The 21,439-nt window shown below is 47.8% G+C and overlaps 2 protein-coding genes across 3 annotated transcripts in view; one reads left to right on the top strand and one right to left on the bottom strand.

The window, feature by feature from the left end:
- The window catches only part of LOC143786626 (helicase POLQ-like), a 34,341-nt gene extending 29,083 nt beyond the window's left edge, over positions 1–5,258 (top strand). The window contains exon 11 of the mRNA XM_077275783.1: positions 3,871–5,258. Coding sequence (XP_077131898.1) covers positions 3,871–3,877 — 7 coding nt within the window. The 3' untranslated portion in view covers positions 3,878–5,258. The remainder of the gene's footprint in view (positions 1–3,870) is intronic.
- The window catches only part of LOC143786704 (small ribosomal subunit protein bS18m-like), a 39,827-nt gene that overhangs the window by 11,280 nt on the left and 7,108 nt on the right, over positions 1–21,439 (bottom strand). The window contains exons 4-6 of one of the 2 annotated variants that reach the window (XM_077275790.1): positions 8,251–8,308; positions 4,975–5,034; positions 4,803–4,901 (exon numbers count right to left, since the gene is read on the bottom strand). In XM_077275790.1, the coding sequence (XP_077131905.1) occupies positions 4,837–4,901; positions 4,975–5,034; positions 8,251–8,308 (183 nt within the window). In that variant the 3' untranslated portion in view covers positions 4,803–4,836. Of the gene's footprint in view, positions 1–4,802; positions 4,902–4,974; positions 5,035–8,250; positions 8,309–21,439 lie in introns of those variants that run through there. The other variant, XM_077275791.1, reaches the window with a different exon arrangement.

Below are 21,439 nucleotides of genomic sequence, written 5' to 3'. Positions count from 1 at the left end.
GACCACTACCAATTCGTGGCTCTCCCCTTTGGACTCGCCACGGCTCCCAGAGTCTTCATCAAGATCATGGCAGCAACCATGGACGTCCTGCATTCCAGAGGCATAGTAGTCGTTCCATACCTGGACGACCTACTCATCAAGGCTCCCACCTTTCAAGGAATGCGAGCTCAGCGTCTCAATCACAACCGATACTCTCAGTTGCATGGGCTGGTTAATCAACCTACAAAGTCATCACCAACCCCGAGTCAGTCCCTGACTTTCCTGGGAATGTTATTCAACACTTCCAGGGGTCTAGTGCTCCTTCCCAAGGACAAGGCACTGGCCCTCCGACTAGCAGATGAAGAAAAGAGGGTCTCTTGTGAGACTCCCGGCATGGCTCCTTCCTCGGCCCCCTATTATGGGGTGCCCAGTTGAAGTTGAGATGGCTATTCCCCATGCTGCTCCTTCCCCAGTCCCTCGGGTGCTGGTTCGAAGTCGAGATCCTCCTCCCCCCCCCCCCCCCCCCCTTCCCAATTCCCTTTGGTTTCTGGGTTGAGGTCGAGGCGAGGATAAAGGCCCCTGAAGGTGACAACAGCACCCTCCCTATCCCCCTCTGGGGGTATTAGGTTGAGACACCTCAGGTAGGGCCTGTACAGGCAGCATCCTACAGCTCCCAGCAATGGGCCAGCACACTGCGCCTGCATCCAGGGACCCCAGCCCAGCTGCGGGCTCCTGTTGGGCAAGTGGTCTTCAGTGGAAGCGTCCATGCCCATCAACATCCTGGAAATTCGTGCCATCCTTCTGGCATTGAGGGCTTTCCATCACTTACTGGCCGCCTCTCACATCAGGATACAGTCGGACAATACCACGGCTGTGGCATATATGACTCATCAAGGGGGGACCCGCAGTACCCAAGCGATGCGGGAAGTGCCACATATCCTCCGCTGGGCGGAGGACACAGGGGCGGTCCACGTTCCGGGTGTGGACAACTGGGAAGCAGACTTCCTCAGCCGACAAGGAATAGACTCGGGAGAGTGGTCTCTCCATCCCGAAATTTTTCAACAGATCTGTCTCCGCTGGGGGACCCCGGATGTGGACCTAATGGCATCCCATTTCAATGCCAAGGTCTCCAACTTCATTGCCAGAACACACAATCTGCGGTCACTCGGAGCAGACGCTCTGGTTCAGGACTGGACCCAGTTCCAGCTTCTGTATATTTTTCCACCTCTCCCCCTGATATCCAGAGTGGTGAGGAAGATCAAACAAGAGGGAATTCCAACCATCCTCATTGCACCGGACTGGCCCAGACGAACATGGTACGCAGACATCGTACAACTCACAGCAGACGCTCCCTGGCGTCTCCCCGACCGCCACGATCTTCTATCACAAGGGCCGTTCTACCACCAGAACTCAGGGGCTCTCAATTTGACGGCGTGGCCCTTGAGACCTGGGTTCTAACCCAGGCAGGGCTCTCGGCAGATGTCATTGGAACCTTGATCAGAGCACGGAAACCAGCCTCTGCCAAGATTTATTACCGTACCTGGAAAGTTTTCTTTACCTGGTGCGAATCTCGTGGCCAGATCCCACGCCCTTATTCCCTACCCAAAGTTCTTGGTTTTCTCCAAGCGGGTCTGGAGGCCAGGCTGTCATTGGGCTCGCTTAAGAGCCAGGTGTCAGCCCTTTCAGTGCTTTTCCAAAAGCGCATTGCTATCAAGCTGCCGCGGAGAAACGCAGCGGTTTACAACCCGCAGCATGTCACTTCTTTGTGCAGAATCGCAGCGATTCTGCACACATAGAAATGCATTGATCCGCTTACTTCCCGCATGGGGCTGTGCCCACGATGCGGGAAGTAAGTGGATAATGTGCGGTTGCTACCCGGGGTGGAGGAGAGGAAACTCTCCTCCAGGCCCTAGTAACCATATTTGTGGTAAAAAAAAAAAAAAAAGAATTAAAATAAAAAATAATGCTATACTCACCTCTCAGCGCTACACGCGGCCGTCTGGTCTCAGGTTTGCTGTGCGAGCAGGACCTGCGGTGACGTCGCGGTCACATGACCGTGACGTCACGAAGGTCCTTCTCGCACAGCATCTTTGGAAACGGACCGCCGCCTGCAGCGCCGAGGAGATCGGGACGTCAGAGGGTGAGTATAAACCATTTTTTTTTTTTTTTTTTTAACATTACTATTGATGCTGCATATGCAGCATCAATAGTAAAACCAAAACCCGCAGCGGAAACCGCAAGACAAAACGTGATAAATCTGCAGGGATAACCGCAGCGGTTTTGCCCTGCAGATTTATCAAATCCGCTGCGGGAGAACCCGCAGGGACCCGAACCTACGTGTGCACATGGCCTTAAGGTGTTTAAAGTGGCCTATCACCAGGTTTGGCCGTTATGAGATTTGGCCATCACCTTTCAGGGCTGATATACAGCATTACATATAATGCTGTATATCTACCCGCAACCCGAACTGTAAGACAAGAAAAATAACATACTCATCTGCGGGGCGGTCCGGTCAGATGGGCATCGCTGGTCTTGGTCCGGTGCCTCCCATCTTCTTACGATCCCCGTCCTCCTGCTTGCTTTGTGTGGATGACGCGTCCCTTCGTCATCCACACAATCTGCCCGACACAGCACTCCTGCGCAGGTGTACTTCTCTGCCCTGTTGAGGGCAGAGCAAAGTACTGCAGTGTCCATGTGTCGGAGCTCTTTGACCTTTCCTGGCACTAGCGCACTGCAGTACTTTGCTCTGCCCTCAGCAGGGCACAGAAGTGCGCCTGCACAGGAGCGCGGTGCCGAGGAGACACGTCATCCACACGAAGCAAGCAGGAGGGCGGTATTGCAAGAAGATGGGAGGTGCCGGACCAAGACCAGTGACACCCATCTGACCGGACCGCCGCACAGGTGAGTATAGTAAGTTATTTTTCATCTCTTACAGGTCGGGTTGGGGACAGATATACAGCATTACAGAATACTGCATATAAGCCCTGAAAGGTGATGGCCGTATCTCTTATCGGTCAAACCTGGCGACAGGTTCTCGCTAAGTGTTGTTTATTACATCCACAATTATATAAAAAGCCTAATACCATTTCCTATGTAATCTTTGCAACGGATTTGTTAAGAACGGATGCCATGAAAACAATGTCTATGTACCGTGTATACTCAGAGTATAAGCCGAAACCCCTAATTTTGCCACAAAAAACTGGGAAAACTTAATGACTCGAGTATAAGCCTATGGTGGGAAATGCAGCAGCTACCGGTAAATTTCAAAAATAAAAATAGATACCAATAAAAGTAAAATTAATTGAGATCAGTATGTTAAGTGTTTCTGAATATCCATATTGAATCAGGAGCCCCATATAATGCTCCATAAAGTTTATGATGGTCCCCATAAGATGCTTCATACAAAGATATGCCCCATATAATGCTGCATAAAGGTTGATTATGGCCCCATAAGATGCTCCATAGAAACATTTGCCTCATACAATGCTGCACAAAGGTTGATTATGGCCCCATGAGATGCTCCAAATAAATATTTGACCCATATGCTGCTGCGATAAAAATAAATAAATAAAGACATACTCACCTCTTATCCTGAACAGGCGGGGGCATCGACACTTGCGATATTCACCTCTCCCCACAGCATATGCAGCATCAGTAGTAAAACAAGTGCAGGAGTAAAACCGCAGCGGAAACCACAAGACAAACCGCGATAAATCTGCAGGGATAACCGCAGCGGTTTTGCCCTGCAGATTTATCAAATCTGCTGCGGGAGAACCCTTCCTACGTGTGCACATAGCCTTATAATCTTGTTCAGAAGGAAGGGAAAAAAAACCTGTTTTGTTTAGCATTTGTTCTTCCAATAGGTTTAATATTCCACCTTTTATATTGTAGGCAATAAAGAACTGGCAAGCCCCGAAGAAAATGTGTTCCTTTGTCAAGCTTTGCGCAACTTTTTCCCTAAATTTGCTGTTCTACAGTCCTCCTCCCTCACTGTGAATGGGGAGACCATACCACACATCTGTGCCACCAACCATAACTGCTCCGACCTGAAAAATCTTACCTTGTTAATTCAACCTGGACACCTCTCTAAAGTTTCTATGCAGAAAACTGGCAAACGAAAAAGACCACCTCAAAAAAGGAAAGCTTGTTTACTAAGAGCAATGACCAGAAGAACTACACAACAGAAGAACAGCACCGAAGACAGATTACTGTTCAATAGTGGCACAGAAACAGATGACTCTGAGCAGCTGACAATAGACTGGACGGGTACACCATCCCCCACATTTTAGTAGTTTGAAATAGGAATGGCAGGTCCCGAGATGTGTGCTCATCTCTTCTTACCGAAAACTTTGCTTTAGAAGAATATGATTTTTTAATTGCAGGAGTGAAAGAATGTGTTTTTATATCTCAAATATACTGGAGTGGTTAATATTTTCCATTTTGTACTTGTCTCCATCATGAGTTTGATGGATAACTTAAAACTAGTAATCAGCGCAAGTGCTCGTTGCTAGAGCTTGCCTAGGGTGATTGGGTATGCACCGAGTATGGCGGGTGCTCAAGTTTATGTTCGAGTCCCGTATGTTTTGGGGCTGTCTAGCAGCCGAAAAACATGGCCACAGGGACTTTAACATATCACTCGAGCACCCGTGATACTCTGTGCATACCCAAGCACCCTAGGAAAACTCTAGTAATGAGCACTTGCGCTGATAACTACTTAAAACCAATAAATTTATTTTCTAACTTTGGTGTCTTTACTGATGAACTCCTTTGCTAATATTAGTAGTAAGTTGGGTTTAGGTTACCATGGTCAATAAAGTCAAATATTTCCATCACAATCTTTTATTAGCAAAACACTTATTAAACATCACAAATCTTTGGGTCTTTGAGGTAGGCAGGGTCTTTGTATGTGCCAGGCATAAACCCTAGAAGACAAATTTCATGCATTATTATGTACAAAATCATGAAGAGAAGAAAAAGGAGCAAACCACAACTTACCCATAATAATCGCCCTTTTAATGGCTTTTGCTACTGCCCTTTGTTTCAGACCACACAACCCTGTAAAAGAAGCAACAATGCAAATGTTTAAGTGGCACGCACCCCTGCATCCATTACCTCGGCCCGTGAAATGTTCCTGTGCCATTGGCTGCAACACAACCCCAAATAATGATTGATCTACCTCCATGCTTAATGGTTGGTGAGATGTTCTTTTACTGAAATTCTGTGCCCTTTTTTCTCCACATATATCTTTGATCAATCTGGCTAAAAAGTTCTATTTTAAACTCATCAGGACTTGTTTCCAAAATGCATCAGGCTTGTTTAGATGTTCTTTTGCATATTACTGATGCTAATAGTATGATGAGGACGCAAGAGAGGTTTTCTTCTGATTTCTCTTCCATGAAAGCCATATTTGTGCAGGTGTTTCTGAACAGTGGAACAAGGTACCACAAATCCAGAGTCTGCTATCTTTCTGAAAGTCTTTTGCAGTCAAGCAGGGGTTCTGATTTGCCTTTCTAGGAATCCTACAAGCAGCTCTCAGTGAAGTTTTGCTTGATCTTCCAGACCTTATCTTGACCTCCACTGTTCTTGTCAACTGGCATTTCTTAATTACATTTCAAACTGAGTAAAAGGCAGCTTGACACCGCTTTGCTATCTTCTTATAGCCTTCTCATGCGTTGTGGGCCTCCACCATTTTTAGAGTCCTAAGCAGCTGCTTAGAAGAACCCATGACTGCAGTTTTTGGCACACGGTTAGAGGAGGCCTTGTTTTTATAAAGCTGGGAAGTTTGCATCACCTGGCCTTTCCTAACGATGATAGTGAACAAGCCATAACCCTAACGGGCTAATTAAGGTCTGAAACCTTGGTTATCTGAGCACACAAATCTTCAAAAGGTGCCCAAACTTTTACATGCCACTGTATATATAATTTCTCGTACAGATGGTACACCCCAAAGCCACTCTCAACAAAAAAAAAAAAAAAAACTGCCAGGAATGTTTTGACGCAGCCTTACTATATATTGAGATTGTGGTATTTCTAAGGCTTGGGGCTTTACAGTGACTGAATCTTATAGATATAATGCCCACTAAATTACTCCAAAAGAGGAAATATTTGCAACTTTTTTCCCAGTAGAACATATTTGCAGTTACACTGCATCCACAACATAATATGCAATTTTTCAAAGAGGTTTCTCTTTACAGATGACCCTTTAAATCTGAAGTACACCAGAGCGTCTCCTCACAGAGTCGCCTCAAGTGTGAAAACTTCCCTTGATGACATTAATTTTCCTTAAAGGGGTTGTCACTGTTTGAGATGAAAGTCTGCAGTCACTATGTGATTACAGATTTCTGAATCCTTATTGCACGCTTTCAGGATTCTTCTGTGCAGGCAAGCATGAGCCAAGTAGATGCGCTTGTTCTTACTCAATTCACTTGTATTAAAATAAGGCCATGCACATCTAGTCGAAATGTGGCTGGATATATGCAGATTGCTCTTCCCGCCAGCACTAGAGAATACAGACCGCGTGCAATGGCGCTCTGTGAGTATTTAGAATTCTGCATTCCAAACCTGGACAAACCTTTCAGAGGTTTTTCCTTTGTTATGATAGTAATGATCAATCCCTGCCCTCAATATGGGTTTGGCACCCCTCACCAATCAGCTATTACCAGCTCTGGCTGTAAAAATGTGCCAGAGCAGAACACCACAGCTCTGACACTTTAATTTCCATTGATTAGATGTTCAACACCTACAGTAAGGGCAGCAGTATAGGAAACATTTAAGGCTACTTTCACACTGGCGTTAACTGCAAAACGTCGCAATGCGTCGTTTTGCCGAAAAAACGCATCCTGCAAAAGTGCTTGCAGGATGCGTTTTTTCTGCATTGACTAACATTAACGACGCATTTACACACGTCGCAACCGTCGTGCGACGGTTGCGCCGTGTTGTGGCGGACCATCGGGAGCAAAAAAACGTTACATGTAACGTTTTTTGCTCACGACGGTCTGCTTTTTCCGACCGCGCATGCACGGCCGGAACTCCGCCCCCAACCCCCCGCACCTCACAATGGGGCAGCGGATACGCTGGAAAAATGCATCCGCTGCCCCCGTTGTGCGGCGGAGACAATGCTAGCGTCGGGAACCTCGGCCCGACGCTAGTGTGAAAGTAGCCTAAGATGACATCCAGATATTGACCCCTTAATGACTGCCAATACGTTTTTTTACTGACCTGAGATATAAGAGAATAGCCTCCCCATACAGGTGACAATCCAGCAACTGTTGGCTGTACACTATAGCTGACGACTTGCTGCATTAGCCGTGATCAGTGTTGGCACTGTCCATATATATTTAACCCCTTAGATGCTGCTGTCAATAGTGACAACATCATATAAATGTTTAACAGAGTGCGGGGGCTTCCTCTTTAACCTCATCGGCACTTGAGATTATGATTGTGTGGTCCTGATGGTTGTCATGGCAGTTCACAGCCAAATAACAGCCTTAGAGTCTGTCGGATAAAGCGACCTCCTGTTCAGATGTTAGCAACATTTAGGTGGTAAAAAACACACTCCATTCCTGTCATGTCACTTTGCATTAATTCCTGAAAATCACCTGAAGGGTTAATGAACTACCAGTTTTCAAAATCTCGAGGGGTGCGTTTTTTTTAAATGGTATCATTTTTGGGGGGGTTGACAATATATAGGACTGCTAAAGTCACTTCAAACCTGGATAAGTCCCTAAAAAATAATTTTGTAAATTTCCTTGAAAAATTACTGCTACATTTTTAAACCTCCTAAAATGCTAACAAAATAAAAGAACATTTTACAAATAGTGCTCATGTAAATCAGACATAAGGGAAATGTTATTAATATTTTTCTGTGGCATTACTATCTGGATTTTCAAAGTTTGAAAATTGAAAATTTATTTTACATTTGTCAGACTTGATATTTGTACGAATAAACACAAAACAGATCGACCTAAATTTACCATTATAAAATATAATGTGCCACGAAAAAAAACTCTCAAAAACACTGGGATTTGTGGAAGCGTTCCAGAGTTATTACCACATAAATTGACATTGGTCAGATTTCAAAAATTTGGCTCGGTCACTAAGGGGTAAAAATCATTTTGATGCCACTCAGCCTTATTAGAAATCTATCCCCAATGAATTCACAATTATGGAAACTGGGTATAATATTTAATACATTGCCCAAAATGTTTAATAAAATCACAGTTCATAACATTTCAGAGACAGTTGATATAAAAATGTCCTCCTGAAAGTTACCTGTTATATGCCTTCCATAAATGCGACCAGTGTGAGGTGAAACAAACTGAGACAGGAGCTATGGATGATACAAGAAGAAGAGTAATCCACAAGGTTATTTTTGCCCAATTTTTATTTTGGTGCACATTTTATAGCACCAAAAAAAAAAAAAAAGCTAAATTAGTAAAATATACCGTATATACTTGAGTATAAGCCGACCCCCCTAATTTTGCCACAAAAAACTGGGAAAACTTAATGACTCGAGTATAAGCCTAGGGTGGAAAATGCAGCAGCTACCGGTAAATTTCAAAAATAAAAATAGGTACCAATAAGAGTAAAATTAATTGAGACATCATCAGTAGGTTGTGTTTTTGAATATCCATATTGAATCAAGAGCCCCATATAATGCTCCATACAGTTTATGATGGGCCCCATAAGATGCTCCATATTAAAATATACCCCATATAATGCTGCACAAAGGTTAATAATGGCCCCATAAGATGCTCCATAGACACATTTTCCCCATACAGTACTGCAGAAAGGTTAATAAGGGCCCCATAAGATGCTCCATAGAGACATTTGCCCCATATAATGCTGCACAAACATTGATTATGGCCCCATAAGATGCTCCATAAAGATATTTGCCCCATATATTGCTGCACAAACGTTTTATATGGCCTATAAGATGTTCCAGAGATATTTGCCCCATATGCTGTTGCTGCGATTAAAATAAATAAATAAATAAATAATAAAAAATGATGACATACCAACCTCTCGTCACTCAGGCCCCCGGCACTTGCAATACTCACCGATCCTCTTTCCAGCGCTGCTGTGTCTTCCGCGTCCTCTGCACTGACGCTCAGACAGAGGGCGTGCTCTAACCACGTCATCGCCCTCTGACCTGAGCGTCACTGCAGAGGACGTAGAAGACGGAGCGGCGCCCGGAACGAGGAAAGGTGAATATCGCGCAGTGCTCCCCTCCCCATTATACTAACCTGCTCCTGGCACGGTCCCTGCATATCCAGTCGCTGACAGCTTCTTCCAGCGTTGAGTATGGGAGTGGAGCTGGGTCCATATTCATTACTGTAATGAGCGGTACCATGTGACCGCTCAACGCTGGAAGAAGCTGTCAGCGCCCGGAGACCGGACATGCAGGGAATTCGCCAGGAGCAGGTGAGTATGTCACAGCCGCAGCTCCCCCGCTGACCCCCCTAGGACAATGACTTGAGTATAAGCAGTAAAAAATGGGCTGAAAAATCTCAGCTTATACTCGAGTATATACAGTAGGTAACATTCTACATAAGTAGTTAAATTAGTAACATATAGTTAACCCCAGAACGCATACCTGGGGCCTTGCAGGCCTGCCAGGTTACTTGTTTTCTATTTTCTGTAAAAGTACTTTAGTTAGAATTTTCAAAATCTAGGTAATCGTCAGGTATATAGTTGTTAGTAATTTCCAGTTATTCATATATTTTTATGTTACAGACATTTCGGTAAAACAACCTTTTTTTGGGACTACCCCATATTCACGCACCTGGGGCCTTTTAGGCCTGTACTAGGTTTACGTGTGATACACAGATTTGCTTATCAAGGCAAATTACGGAGGCAATGATCCGATGTGGAATACGCTTTCTGGAACATCCAGAGCAAAGAGAAAAAAAAGAAAGCGCTGCAATATTTGTCCAGCAAAGAAGGAAAGAAAATCGGAGCGTTTCTGTTCTACTTGCGGACAAAATGTATGCAAGGAACATTCAGCCGAAAAAATAATATGCGAGAATTGTCGGGGGAATATGTAAAGCTACAAATAAATATTCCTGCACCAAGTTTGCTACAACCAAAAAATGTTTTCATAAAAAAATTGCATATAGAATGCCTATATTTGGCGTGCCCGTTTACTTAGTTTTTTGTTGTTTTATGCACATAATTATGTTTTGAAATATACACATCTTAGGCTGTGTTCCCAGTAGCGCTGGGGTTCGCCAGAAGGGGATCCATAATGGATCTGACCTCCTGGTAACTCCAGGATTCCGCCAGCCTTAGCTGGGGTCACCAGGAGGTCAGATCCATTGCGGATCCCCTCCTGGCGGACCCCAGCGCTAGTTGGAATGCATCCTTACCTTGCAATTGTAAAATAAATTTTGAAAAGTATTTTTATTTGAGTTATTCCATGATAATTGTAAACAGGCCTAAAAGGCCCCAGGTGCGTGAATGTGTAGATTTCTATGGGTATGCGTTCTAGGGTTAACATTCTAGATAAGTAGTTAAAATAATGATTCCTAATCTATTAAAGACCTACTTGAATAGAAAAAAAAAAAAGACATGCCCCTTGTAACTGACAAAACACAATGGCTTGCAAAAGTATTCACCTAGTTTGTTTTTGTTTTTTTTACCTAATTTGTTACATTACAACCTGTGTTTAAATATTATTGTAATCTTATTTGTGTGTGATTCATCAGCATTAAATAGTCTAAGGCTACTTTCTGTCACGGCCACTCCTTCCGCTCATTATTATCCGCTGCGGCGCGCTCCTCCTGCAGGCGCACGTCCTCTCCTTCATTCTTCTCCGCTCCCTGGCTCTCGTCGGGTGCGCGTGCGCACCGCCCACTCCAGCACTTCCTCTTTCTGATTTGCAGGCGCTCTGTATCTCCTCTCTGTGATCCTGGAGGACTGTCAACCGGAAGTCCTCCAGCACTCCATGTATATAAGGCGTTTCCTTCCTCTGCTCCTTGCCTGTCTGTCATTTGTGCTTCTGTGACTCAGGTCCACCTTTGTCTTTGTACTGCCTGTTTTGAGTCTCCACTCTGTCCAGCCAGTTCAGCTTCTCTGTCTCTCCCAGGCTTCCTTGTCTCCTCGTCCAGTCCTCCCAGTGTCCTCTCCGTACTCTGTTAGTAATGACGGTTGCTAGTCTGACGTTGCAATGTGTCGCTAATGCAAGCCTATGGAGAAAAAACGCATCCTGCGGGCAACTTTGCAGGATGCGTTTTTTCTCCAAAACGACGCATTGCAACGGACGGCAAGCGACGCTAGTGTGAAAGTAACCTAAGTTGGCAAAGTGAGAAAAATATAGGCATAAATTACATTTCTCCATCGCTTCATTGGGGGACACAGGAAACCATGGGGTGTATGCTGCTTCCACTAGGAGGCTGACACGATGTACAAAAAAAGTTACCTCCTCCGCAGTGTACACCCCACCGACTGGCACTAGGTTAATCAGTTTTAGCTTAGTGACAGTAGGGGGTGGACATGGGTCTTTTACTAGAACCATATCTACCTCAGTTTTTGTCATTTTCCAGTAACGTCTCTTTTTCAGATGAATCCTCTTACTTCTGGAGGGATACAGTATGAACAGTCACACTGTACTCCCAAGTAGAGACAGTGAGGTACTCCCACGTAGAGATTATGAGTACAGCATGAACTGCCACCTCGTATCCTCAGACGTCTATCCCTCAGGACCCCAACACCGAACACATTAAGAGTGTTTAGGTGATCCGAACATCGGTCATGGCCCCGTCTCGTGCCCACTCGCCCACCAGAGCATGTCGGTTTCACATCCCAAGATGCTCGGACATCTATGAAAGGTCTCATGGATGGAGAGGTACATATTTTTCTTCTCTCCATCAGGTCTGTCCAGAGGCGACGAGGAGAAAACTCAGGTAAAGAAGAGGATAATGAATGAAGGCAAAGATGAAGATTTGAATGGATAGGCTCAGTTGGCGCAGCACATCAAGTGTCCCCTGATTCCCCCAACAGTGGAGCACCCTATTTCACTTTATAGGGCTACAGGTCCATAGCTGGTCACTTAATTCCCCACTGAATTGATGGTGCAGGCTACCTTACCAGTATATTTTTGGTCCTCCGCGCTGCCTCCCGTGCCTTGGCCACTGTTCTTAATCTAGGCCCCAACTTCTCCTAGCGTTTGGCTCCGCCCCTTCACAGTATCTTTGGGCACCGCTTCTTCCTGGCTTTAGCAGTTAGCTCCACCCCCTCCTCCCAACTCCATTGAAAGGGTTTTCTGATGCCTCTTTGTTCCGGCGGTTAGCTCTGCCCCTCTTTCCGGCCTCAGTAAGCGGGATTTTCAGTCTACGCCCCCTCCTCTCTCTCTGCAGTGCGGCATCTGCACACAGTTTTTTGACACTGCCGGCCCTACTCTTCCTCTCTGCGTCACAATTTTCTGACATCTGGACCCGTAAGGTGGCTCATCTTTGCACGACCTGAATCTTTTCCTCCTGCAATCGTACTGCAGCCCTGCTTGTCTCCTGGACTACAGCCTGGTGGTAGTTTTTCAGGACCTGCATCTTACTGTGAGTATCTCTGCTCTGCAAACTGACACTCTCCTCAGCTCATATATTTCTGTCCCCTAACCATCTGGCATTAGTGGGTTTGCTTCCTATCATGCCTAATCCTAAAGGAGTCATATATTAGAAGAAAACAGCCGTACTCTAAATTTGAATTTTCAAATGTGTATCAAAAGCAAGCGTTTATTGAAGTCACCACAGTAAAACATAAGGGTGTTGAGATAACGTCTTCGACCCAATAGCGGGTCTTTTTCAAACCACACTTAAAGGAAAATAGTTTGAGAAAGAGAAAAAAACGCAGTGCGGAATACTCAGATGTGGGCTACTGGAGAGAGCAATTGGTTTTGAAGACAAGAATCGGGAAAGGCACGGGAAGGGATTACGGTCCCTATAGAGACTGCAGGTCCAGACTGCAGAGTTCCCTGTGGTGCTGTTTCAGGGAACTCTGCAGTCTGGACCATTGGCCACATTTTACATTTTCAAACTGGAAAAATGGCAACACCCCAGGTGTGGCTGTATAGTACCAGTTAGCCACATGGTGAGACTCGGAACGGAAGGAGGGCTGTGGAGTCGGTAAGCCAAACCTCCGACTCCACAGCCCTGCCTCACTACTGAGCATGCACATAAAGTGCAGCACAGATTAATCTCAACTAGAAGCCGAGATCCTTAGATCAGGAACAGAACAGACATTTATAGGACATTTCATAACTTTCCAAATTATTATGGAAACATTTACAGCACATCTTGCATTGCACTACTGTACCCAATGTGTTATATATTTTAGGAGTCCGACCATTTTATACTCTATTATAAAAAGGAGATTTTTGTGTACTCACCGTAAAATCTTTTTCTCCGAGTCATCATTGGGGGACACAGGACGAATGGGTGTTATGCTGCTGCCACCAGGAGGACACTAAGTTAAACACACACAAAAGATTAACTCCTCCCCTGCAGTATACACCCACAGGCTGGACAATCCAGAGCCAGTTCGGTAACAAAGCAGTAGGAGTAAACCAGTTAACAAACAGAAAACATGTCATAGTCAAAACACAGACTGAAAAGAACAACTGAGCCAACTAGGCTAACAGGGAGGGTGCTGTGTCCCCCAATGATGACTCGGAGAAAAAGATTTTACGGTGAGTACACAAAAATCTCCTTTTCTCCTACGTATCATTGGGGGACACAGGACGAATGGGACGTCCCAAAGCAGTCCCTGGGTGGGTCACCAGAAGTTATAAATGCTGTGCGAGCCTACAAACTACAGATGAGACACAGCCGCTTGTAGGATTCGCCTACCGACGGAAGCGTCTGCCGAAGCCTGAAAGTGCACATGGTAGTGTTTCGTGAACGTATGTAGACTGGACCATGTAGCAGCCTTGCAGACCTGTGCTGCCGATGCCTGGTGCCGGATGGCCCAGGATGCGCCGACTGACCGGGTAGAATGAGCCTTGATCCCCGGAGGTGCGGCGTGACCCTTGACACGGTAGGACTCTTGGATGGCGGAACGAATCCACTTGGCAATGGAGGCCTTGGAAGCGGGTAGTCCCTTCCGTGGCCCCTCCGGAAGAACGAACAAGGCGTCTGACTTACGGAGAGACGCAGTCCTGGAGACGTAACGTCTGAGACCCCTCACTAAGTCCAGAGTGTGGAGCGCCCTTTCCGTGCGGTGAGAAGGAGCAGGGCACAGTGAGGGAAGGACAATCTCCTCATTAAGATGGAAGGAGGAAACGACCTTCGGAAGAAAAGTCGGACATGTCCGCAGAACCACCTTGTCCTGGTGGAACACGAGGAAAGGAGGTCGGCACGACAGAGCTGCCAGCTCAGAGACACGTCTAATAGACGTGACAGCCACGAGGAAGGCAATCTTCCAAGACAAGAACAGCAAAGACACTTCATGCAAGGGCTCAAAGGGGGGCTCTTGAAGAGCACAGAGAACTAGGTTCAGGTCCCATGGTTCCAAGGGCATCTTGTAAGGCGGAACCATATGAGAAACACCCTGGATGAAGGTCCTGACCTGCAATCTGTTTGCAATCTTTCTCTGAAAAAGAACCGAGAGAGCAGAAATTTGGCCCTTAAGAGAGCTGAGAGCAAGACCCAAGTCTACGCCTGATTGGAGGAATTCCAAAATGTGAGGGATAGAAAAACGGAGGGGGAAATGTCCCCGCTTCCTGCACCAGGCGAAGTATGTCTTCCAGGCGCGGTGGTAGATGCGCATAGAAGAAGGCTTGCGTGCGCGGAGCATGGTAGATATCAGGGCAACCCCTTCTGCCTCAGTACCCAGGACTCAACGGCCACACCGTTAAACACAGGGCCTCAGAGTTCGGGTGGTAAATGGGCCCTTGAGACAGGAGGTCTGCGCGACTCGGCAGCCTCCAAGGTACGTCTGAGACCAGTTGAACCATCTCGGCATACCATGTCCTGCGCGGCCAGTCCGGAGCGATGAGAATTACTGGGATCCGTTCTGCCTTGATCTTCCTGATCACCTTTGTCAGAAGAGGAATTGGGGGAAAGATGTATGGGAGTCTGAAACCCTGCCATGAGAGGACGAGAGCGTCGGCTCCGAAGGCTGAGGGGTCGTGAGACCTGGCCATGAAGACGGGAACCTGGCAATTGAGGCGAGATGCCATTAGGTCCACGTCCGGGGTCCCCCATCGAGAGCATATCTGGCGAAAGATTGCGGGATGGAGAGACCACTCTCCGGGATCGAGGCTGTGGCGACTGAGAAAGTCCGCTTCCCAGTTTTCCACGCCTGGGATGAAAACTGCTGAGAGTATGGAATGATGTGTCTCGGCCCAGCGGAGAATTAGCGTCACCTCGACCATGGCCGCCTTGCTGCGAGTGCCCCCTTGGCGGTTGATGTAGGCTACCGCAGTGGCGTTGTCGGACTGGACTCTGACCGCACGGCCGGAGAGGAACGGCTGAAAATGATGGAGAGCCAGTCTGATTGCCCGAATCTCTAGGATATTGATGGGCAGCTGGGACTCCTGCGGAGACCAGTGACCCTGCGTCGAGTGGCGCTGGAACACTGCACCCCAGCCGAAGAGACTGGCGTCCGTTGTGACAACCAGCCAGTGCACCGGAAGGAAAGACTTCCCCCGAGTCAGGGAGGACCCCTTGGTCCACCACCTGAGGGACTGTCTGACTGGGCGAGAGAGAAGGAGACGGCGGTCGAGCGAGGCGGGATTCCTGTCCCATACTGCCAGAATGGCGTGTTGTAAGGGACGGAGGTGAAAAACCGCAAAGGGCACTGCCTCCATTGCCGCCACCATCCTGCCGAGTACCCTCATGGAGAAGCGTAGGGAGTGAGAGCGAGGTTGAGTAAGCTTCCGGACTTCTCTCTGTAGAGTGGATACCTTTTCCGGAGGCAAAAGTACTAGACCCTGAGAGGAGTCTAAGATCATTCCCAGGTAGGATATGGTTTGGGCCGGGACTGGGGAAGATTTTTTGAAATTGATTTTCCAGCCCAGGCGCAAAAAGGTATCTATAGTGACGTCTACCGCTTCTGAACAGGACCGGAAAGAGGGGCCTTTTATGAGAATGTCGTCCAAGTAGGGCAACACCACTATGCCTCGAGCATGTAGAATGGCCACGGCAGCTGCCATGACCTTGGTGAACACCCGAGGAGCGGTGGCCAGCCCGAAAGGTAGGGCGACAAACTGAAAATGGTGCCCCTGGACCGCGAAGCGGAGGAAGCGCTGATGAGACGGTAGAATGGGAATGTGCAGGTAAGCGTCTTGAACATCTAGAGATGCAAGAAACTCGCCCTCTTCCAGAGAGGCAATTACCGAGCGGAGGGACTCCATACGGAATTGACGTACACGGACGTACTTGTTGAGGAGCTTGAGGTCCAATATTGGACGTACTGAGCCATCCTTCTTTGGTACAATGAAAAGATTGGAATAGAAACCTTGGTACCTCTCGTTCTGAGGTACCGGGATGATGACCCCGTCTTCCCATAGCGATCTTATGGCCTGAAAATACTGACGGACCCTTGCTCTGGGAGGAGGGGACTGGAAGAAACGAGATGGGGGAAGAGAGACAAACTCGATCTTGTAACCGAAGGATACCAGTTCGCGGACCCATCGGTCGGGAACTACCGAGAGCCACGCGTCCCGAAAGAAGAGTAGGCGGCCGCCAACTCTGTCGGTGTCCTTTGGCGTCTGCCAAGAGTCATTGAGGTGGAGACCTGTTAGGTCTGGGCCCCCTGGATCCCTGTTGTCTGGGTCTGCCTCTCCAAGAGGGAGAAGGTTTGTAAGATGGCTGGGAGGTTCTGTCCTTACGCTGACCTCTCCCGGCGCCGGGTGGCGCGGAGGAAGGATTGGACCAATTGGAGCCGAAACGGAAATATCGACCTCGGCCCTGTTGGTTGCGAAAGGGGCGAAAGGTCCGTTGCTGGGGAAGGAATTTGCTCTTTCCCCCTGTGGAGTCTGCAATTATTTTATCTAGTTTGTCCCCAAAAAGGCGTTCGCCCTGGTATGGAAGGGACGTGAGAGATTTTTTGGATCCTGAGTCCGCTTTCCAGTCCCTGAGCCAAAGGGATCTGCGGATCGTGACAGCATTGGCCGCTGCCTGTGAGGCACAGTTGGCCGCGTCTAAGGATGCGGAAACTACAAAGTCCCCCGCTCTGGCAATCTGAGTGGCCAGGTGTGAAACCTCGGGGGGTAAGTCGGCGTGTAGTGCTGTAGAGGCTAAAGACTCGGCCCAATGGGTCATGGCTTTTGCAACCCATGTGGCGGCAAAAGAAGGGAAGAGAGAAGCCGAGGAAGCTTCAAAAGCCGAGCGAGCCATCTGATCAATTTGTCTATCAGTGGGATGCTTGATGGATGCGCCCTCGGAGGAGGATAGAACCGCCTTGGTGGCTAGCCGCGATACTGGCGGGTCCACGGAGGGTGACTGAGACCACTCCTTAGCAAGGTCCTGAGCAAACGGATACTTCGATAGCATAGCCTTCTGACCTGAGAAGCGTTTATCCGGACGGACTCTGTGGAGATCGACAATGTCCTTGAATTGAGGATGCGTAGGAAAAAATCTATGAGCCTTTGTGGTTCGCCCGAATGACACGGGATGAACCGCCTTGGACGGGGTTTCCTCCTCTAACTGAAGCGTCTGACTTACAGAGTCTATGAGAGAATCTAGGGTCTCTTGGTCGTGACGATACTCTGGGGAACAGGACACGCTGGATGCGTCGTCCAGAAAGGATTCCCTGCTATGAGTCGGGGATGAGTGGCGAGAGACTTTGCTCTCTGAGCCAGAGGGCTGATCACGGACCGGAGATATTACCCTGGACCTCTTTTTAGATGAGTGAGGGCTTCTGGAAGCGGTACGACCTCTAGGCCGAGAGGGGTTCTTAGGCCGCGTTACATCGTCCGTGGAAGTGCCCTGGGTAAGGGGCGGGTCACGGAGGGACTGTATCGTCCTTTCCAAGGATGCCACAGATCGAGCAAGAGAGGACGCCCATGCGGGGGTACTAGGCTCACTACATTCCGGGTCAGAGGCCGGAGTATCCTGTGCCGCAGACATTTCGCAGGCGGAGCACAGCGGGGTAGTGTGACCTCGGGGCAGAGATACCTTGCAGGAGGTGCACACAGCAAAAATAACAGAGTGGGTCTTTCCAGTCCGTTTTTGCTTAGACTGTGACATCTTTGCCATGAAGTGAGCGTACTGGCAGGGGAAGAGAAATCCTACTGAGTGCGTCTCACCAAGTTCTGCGGTGCTTGGCAGGGAGATCCTGAAGTCTTGTGCGCTGTGGTGCTGCAGAGCCACCAGCGCACTTCCTGGTCCAAGATGGCCGCCGAGATGTGAGAAGGGCGCTTCTCGGGAACGAGAAGCGCCCAGAGAGAGAGAGAGAGAGAGGGGGGGGGGCGTGTCGTGGGCGGGCGGTGAATTCCCTGCTATGCGCGTCGGAACGCTGCCATTGCCACCGCCCTCCTGCTGTATGAGGGTGGAGTCCGGCCCAGGGCCGGTAAACTGTGCCCCCGCCCTAACAGAGCGCCGGATTGCCCGCCATACCTCCGTTACAAAGCTGCCCCGCGGCTGCAGCGCCGCATTAGAAAGGGGATAAGGGCTCCCTGAACGGGCGGTCCCCTGTCAGCTGGTCGGCCCCCGCACTTACCTTGTGCGATGGGGCCGATGCTCCATCCACCTTCACCTGAATAGGGAGAGGGTGGAGAGCTTCTGCCGCCGTGCAACATCCGCTATGTTCAGTGGTGATGCAGTGGGCGGCTGCACGGACGCCATGACATTCTGTCCGGCTGTGCCCTGGCTCCAGGAAACTTAGGTGGATGATTAGTCCCCGTGGTCGCCTGAAAGGGAGGGAGGGAGATCGGAACGCTAAGGAACCGTCGCCACACTGGAAAGTGAGCCAGGGCTGGCATCCATCGTCGCGGGAAAGGATACAGGAGGAACGCTCCATGTACTTGCCCGTTGTTGGTGCGGGAGAGATCAGAGCTGAAAATTTGCCTGTCGCTCCCTTCCGTTAAAAAACAAAAAATTGGTGGGGTCCTGAGGACCCAAGTGCCTCCTGAGACACTAAGTAAGAACTGGCTCTGGATTGTCCAGCCTGTGGGTGTATACTGCAGGGGAGGAGTTAATCTTTTGTGTGTGTTTAACTTAGTGTCCTCCTGGTGGCAGCAGCATAACACCCATTCGTCCTGTGTCCCCCAATGATACGTAGGAGAAAACTGAGACTCCACAGCCCTTAACGGAAAGAACGCTATTTGCCTCCTGAGGCGCAGATTTTCCTAGAATAGTTTGCAGACTCCATATACAGAGCCCCTAAGTGCTAGAAGAGCAGAATCCCCTCTCACGTGACCCCATTTTGGAAATTATACCCCTGCCAAACACGTGGACGCTAAATATGGTATAGCCACACTGGGTCTTTTAAAGGGGGCATTTGTATTTGGGAGCACAGTATCTGCTGCGAATTTGTTTTGGGGATCGAGGGCTTTTTCGCTTTTCCAGAGCCTTTGTGCTACTAGTAATGTGGAAGCCCCTATATTTCCATTAACAGATGATGTACCAGAGTGGGGACTTGCTTTTTTCTGGACTGAGTTGAAGCTTTTATTGGGAACATTTTACATAATGTTTGGGATCACATTTATCCTGCGCTAAACGCTGAGCACTTGTATCGGGGTTTACATCTAAATCTCCAAGGGACATGATTCAGATGAAACCCCCAAAGGATCCATTCACTATAAGGCAGCAGAGTTACTCTGGGCTCTGTCTGACTTCTGTTCAACGGTGTCCTTTTCAGAACTGCACAAAACTGTGGTCGACCGCGCTTTTATGCACGCCTAAAGAGACTGACACCACCGGAGTATAGGCCAGACAACGTCGACAGTGCCACCATCTACCTTATTATAGGGACTCTTCCGCCGGGAGCTTCATTTGAGTCATGTATTTCAGAGATTTACACAGAAACCCCGATGTAAGCACTCAGCGTAGAGCGCAGAATAAATGTGCGCCGAGCCTTACTGCGATCTTTGGGAGGCAGAGTGAGAGAATCAACAGCAGGTGGAGAATTGGCTTTAAATTATATTTCTACGCTTGTTCATCGTGCAAAATAAGTTATTAGACAACTTTATTTTTTGGGTCAGTGCGATTACAGCAATACCAGATTTATATTTTTTTTTTTTTGCGCTTGGCTACTGTCACACACCAAAAGACCCCTTTTTTGGCAAAAACTAGTTTTTGCATTGCCATATTTCTGCCAACAGAGTCATGTGAGGGCTTGTCTTTTGCGTGATGCGTTGAGGTTTATATTGGTACTATTTTCAGGCACATACATTTTTTTAATCGCTTTCCAATCCGATTTTTGGGGAGGCACAATCAACAAACACCAGCAATTCAGGATTTTTTTATGCCATTTACTGTGTGGTAAACTTGATAAGGCAACTCAATTCTTCGAGTCAGTACGATTCCAGCGATGCCACAAATATATACTTCTACACACCCCAGTATCACGCAGGTATACTTCTATGCCCTGGCAAGGGCAGAGTAAAGTAAAGCAGTGCCCACGTTATAGGGCTCTTTGACCTTTTCCGGGGCATGCGCACTGCAGTACTTTGCTTTGCCATGACCACGGCAGAGAAGTAGGCCAGTGTTTCAGCATGATGACGGGAAAACTATGGATGACCGCACCAAAACAGTGACGCCCATTGACCGGACCGCACCGTAGGCGAGTATTATAAAAGGTATTTTTCTTGTCTTACAGGCTGGATAGGCGACTTATACACAGCATATTAGAATGCTGTATACCAGGAGTGAAATGCACTGGTCTTATCTCATATTACTCACCCTACCCGTGCACTCTGTTCTGCTAATGACCTGAGGTTAGCATCCTCAATATTTAGAACCTCCCACTCCCGTCTACAAGACTTTTTCACGTGCTGCGCCAATTTTTGGTAAGGCACTACCCAGGTGCATACAATTAATCCCAATCCTCACAGTTTTAAGTGTGCCCTAAAAACGCACTTGTTCAGACTGGCCTACCACCTCAACGCATTAACCTAATTATACTGGTGTTGCCCATTCAAAATTTTTACCATAACCAGGTTCCTTGCATCATGTTCTCACATGCTTTATGCATTTAATAGCACTCTGTGTCTGTACTGTTACACACTTAGGCTAATAACCGGTTCATGCAGCATTACATGAACACCCGATTCTTACACTTTGGCTGGTCCGAACAATGAAAGCAATTGTTACCATCCACCTTTTGTGTCTGTCCTTTTCCTCATAGATTGTAAGCTTGTGAGCAGGGCGCAGTGTAGTGAGAAAAAAATTCCAAACGCCAGAATGATGTTTTTTTGGTCACCGTGACACTGCATTAAAATGCAATAACGGGTGATCAAAAGTATTCTGCACCAAAATTACATAATTAAAAACGTCAGCTCAGCACGCAAAAAATAAGCCCT

The sequence above is a fragment of the Ranitomeya variabilis genome, chromosome 1 (genome assembly GCF_051348905.1).
Source record: "Ranitomeya variabilis isolate aRanVar5 chromosome 1, aRanVar5.hap1, whole genome shotgun sequence".
NCBI classification, from domain to species: Eukaryota; Metazoa; Chordata; class Amphibia; order Anura; family Dendrobatidae; genus Ranitomeya; species Ranitomeya variabilis.
The sequence above is the reverse complement of the archived record's forward strand: the minus strand, read 5'-3'. Positions and strand labels throughout refer to the sequence as shown.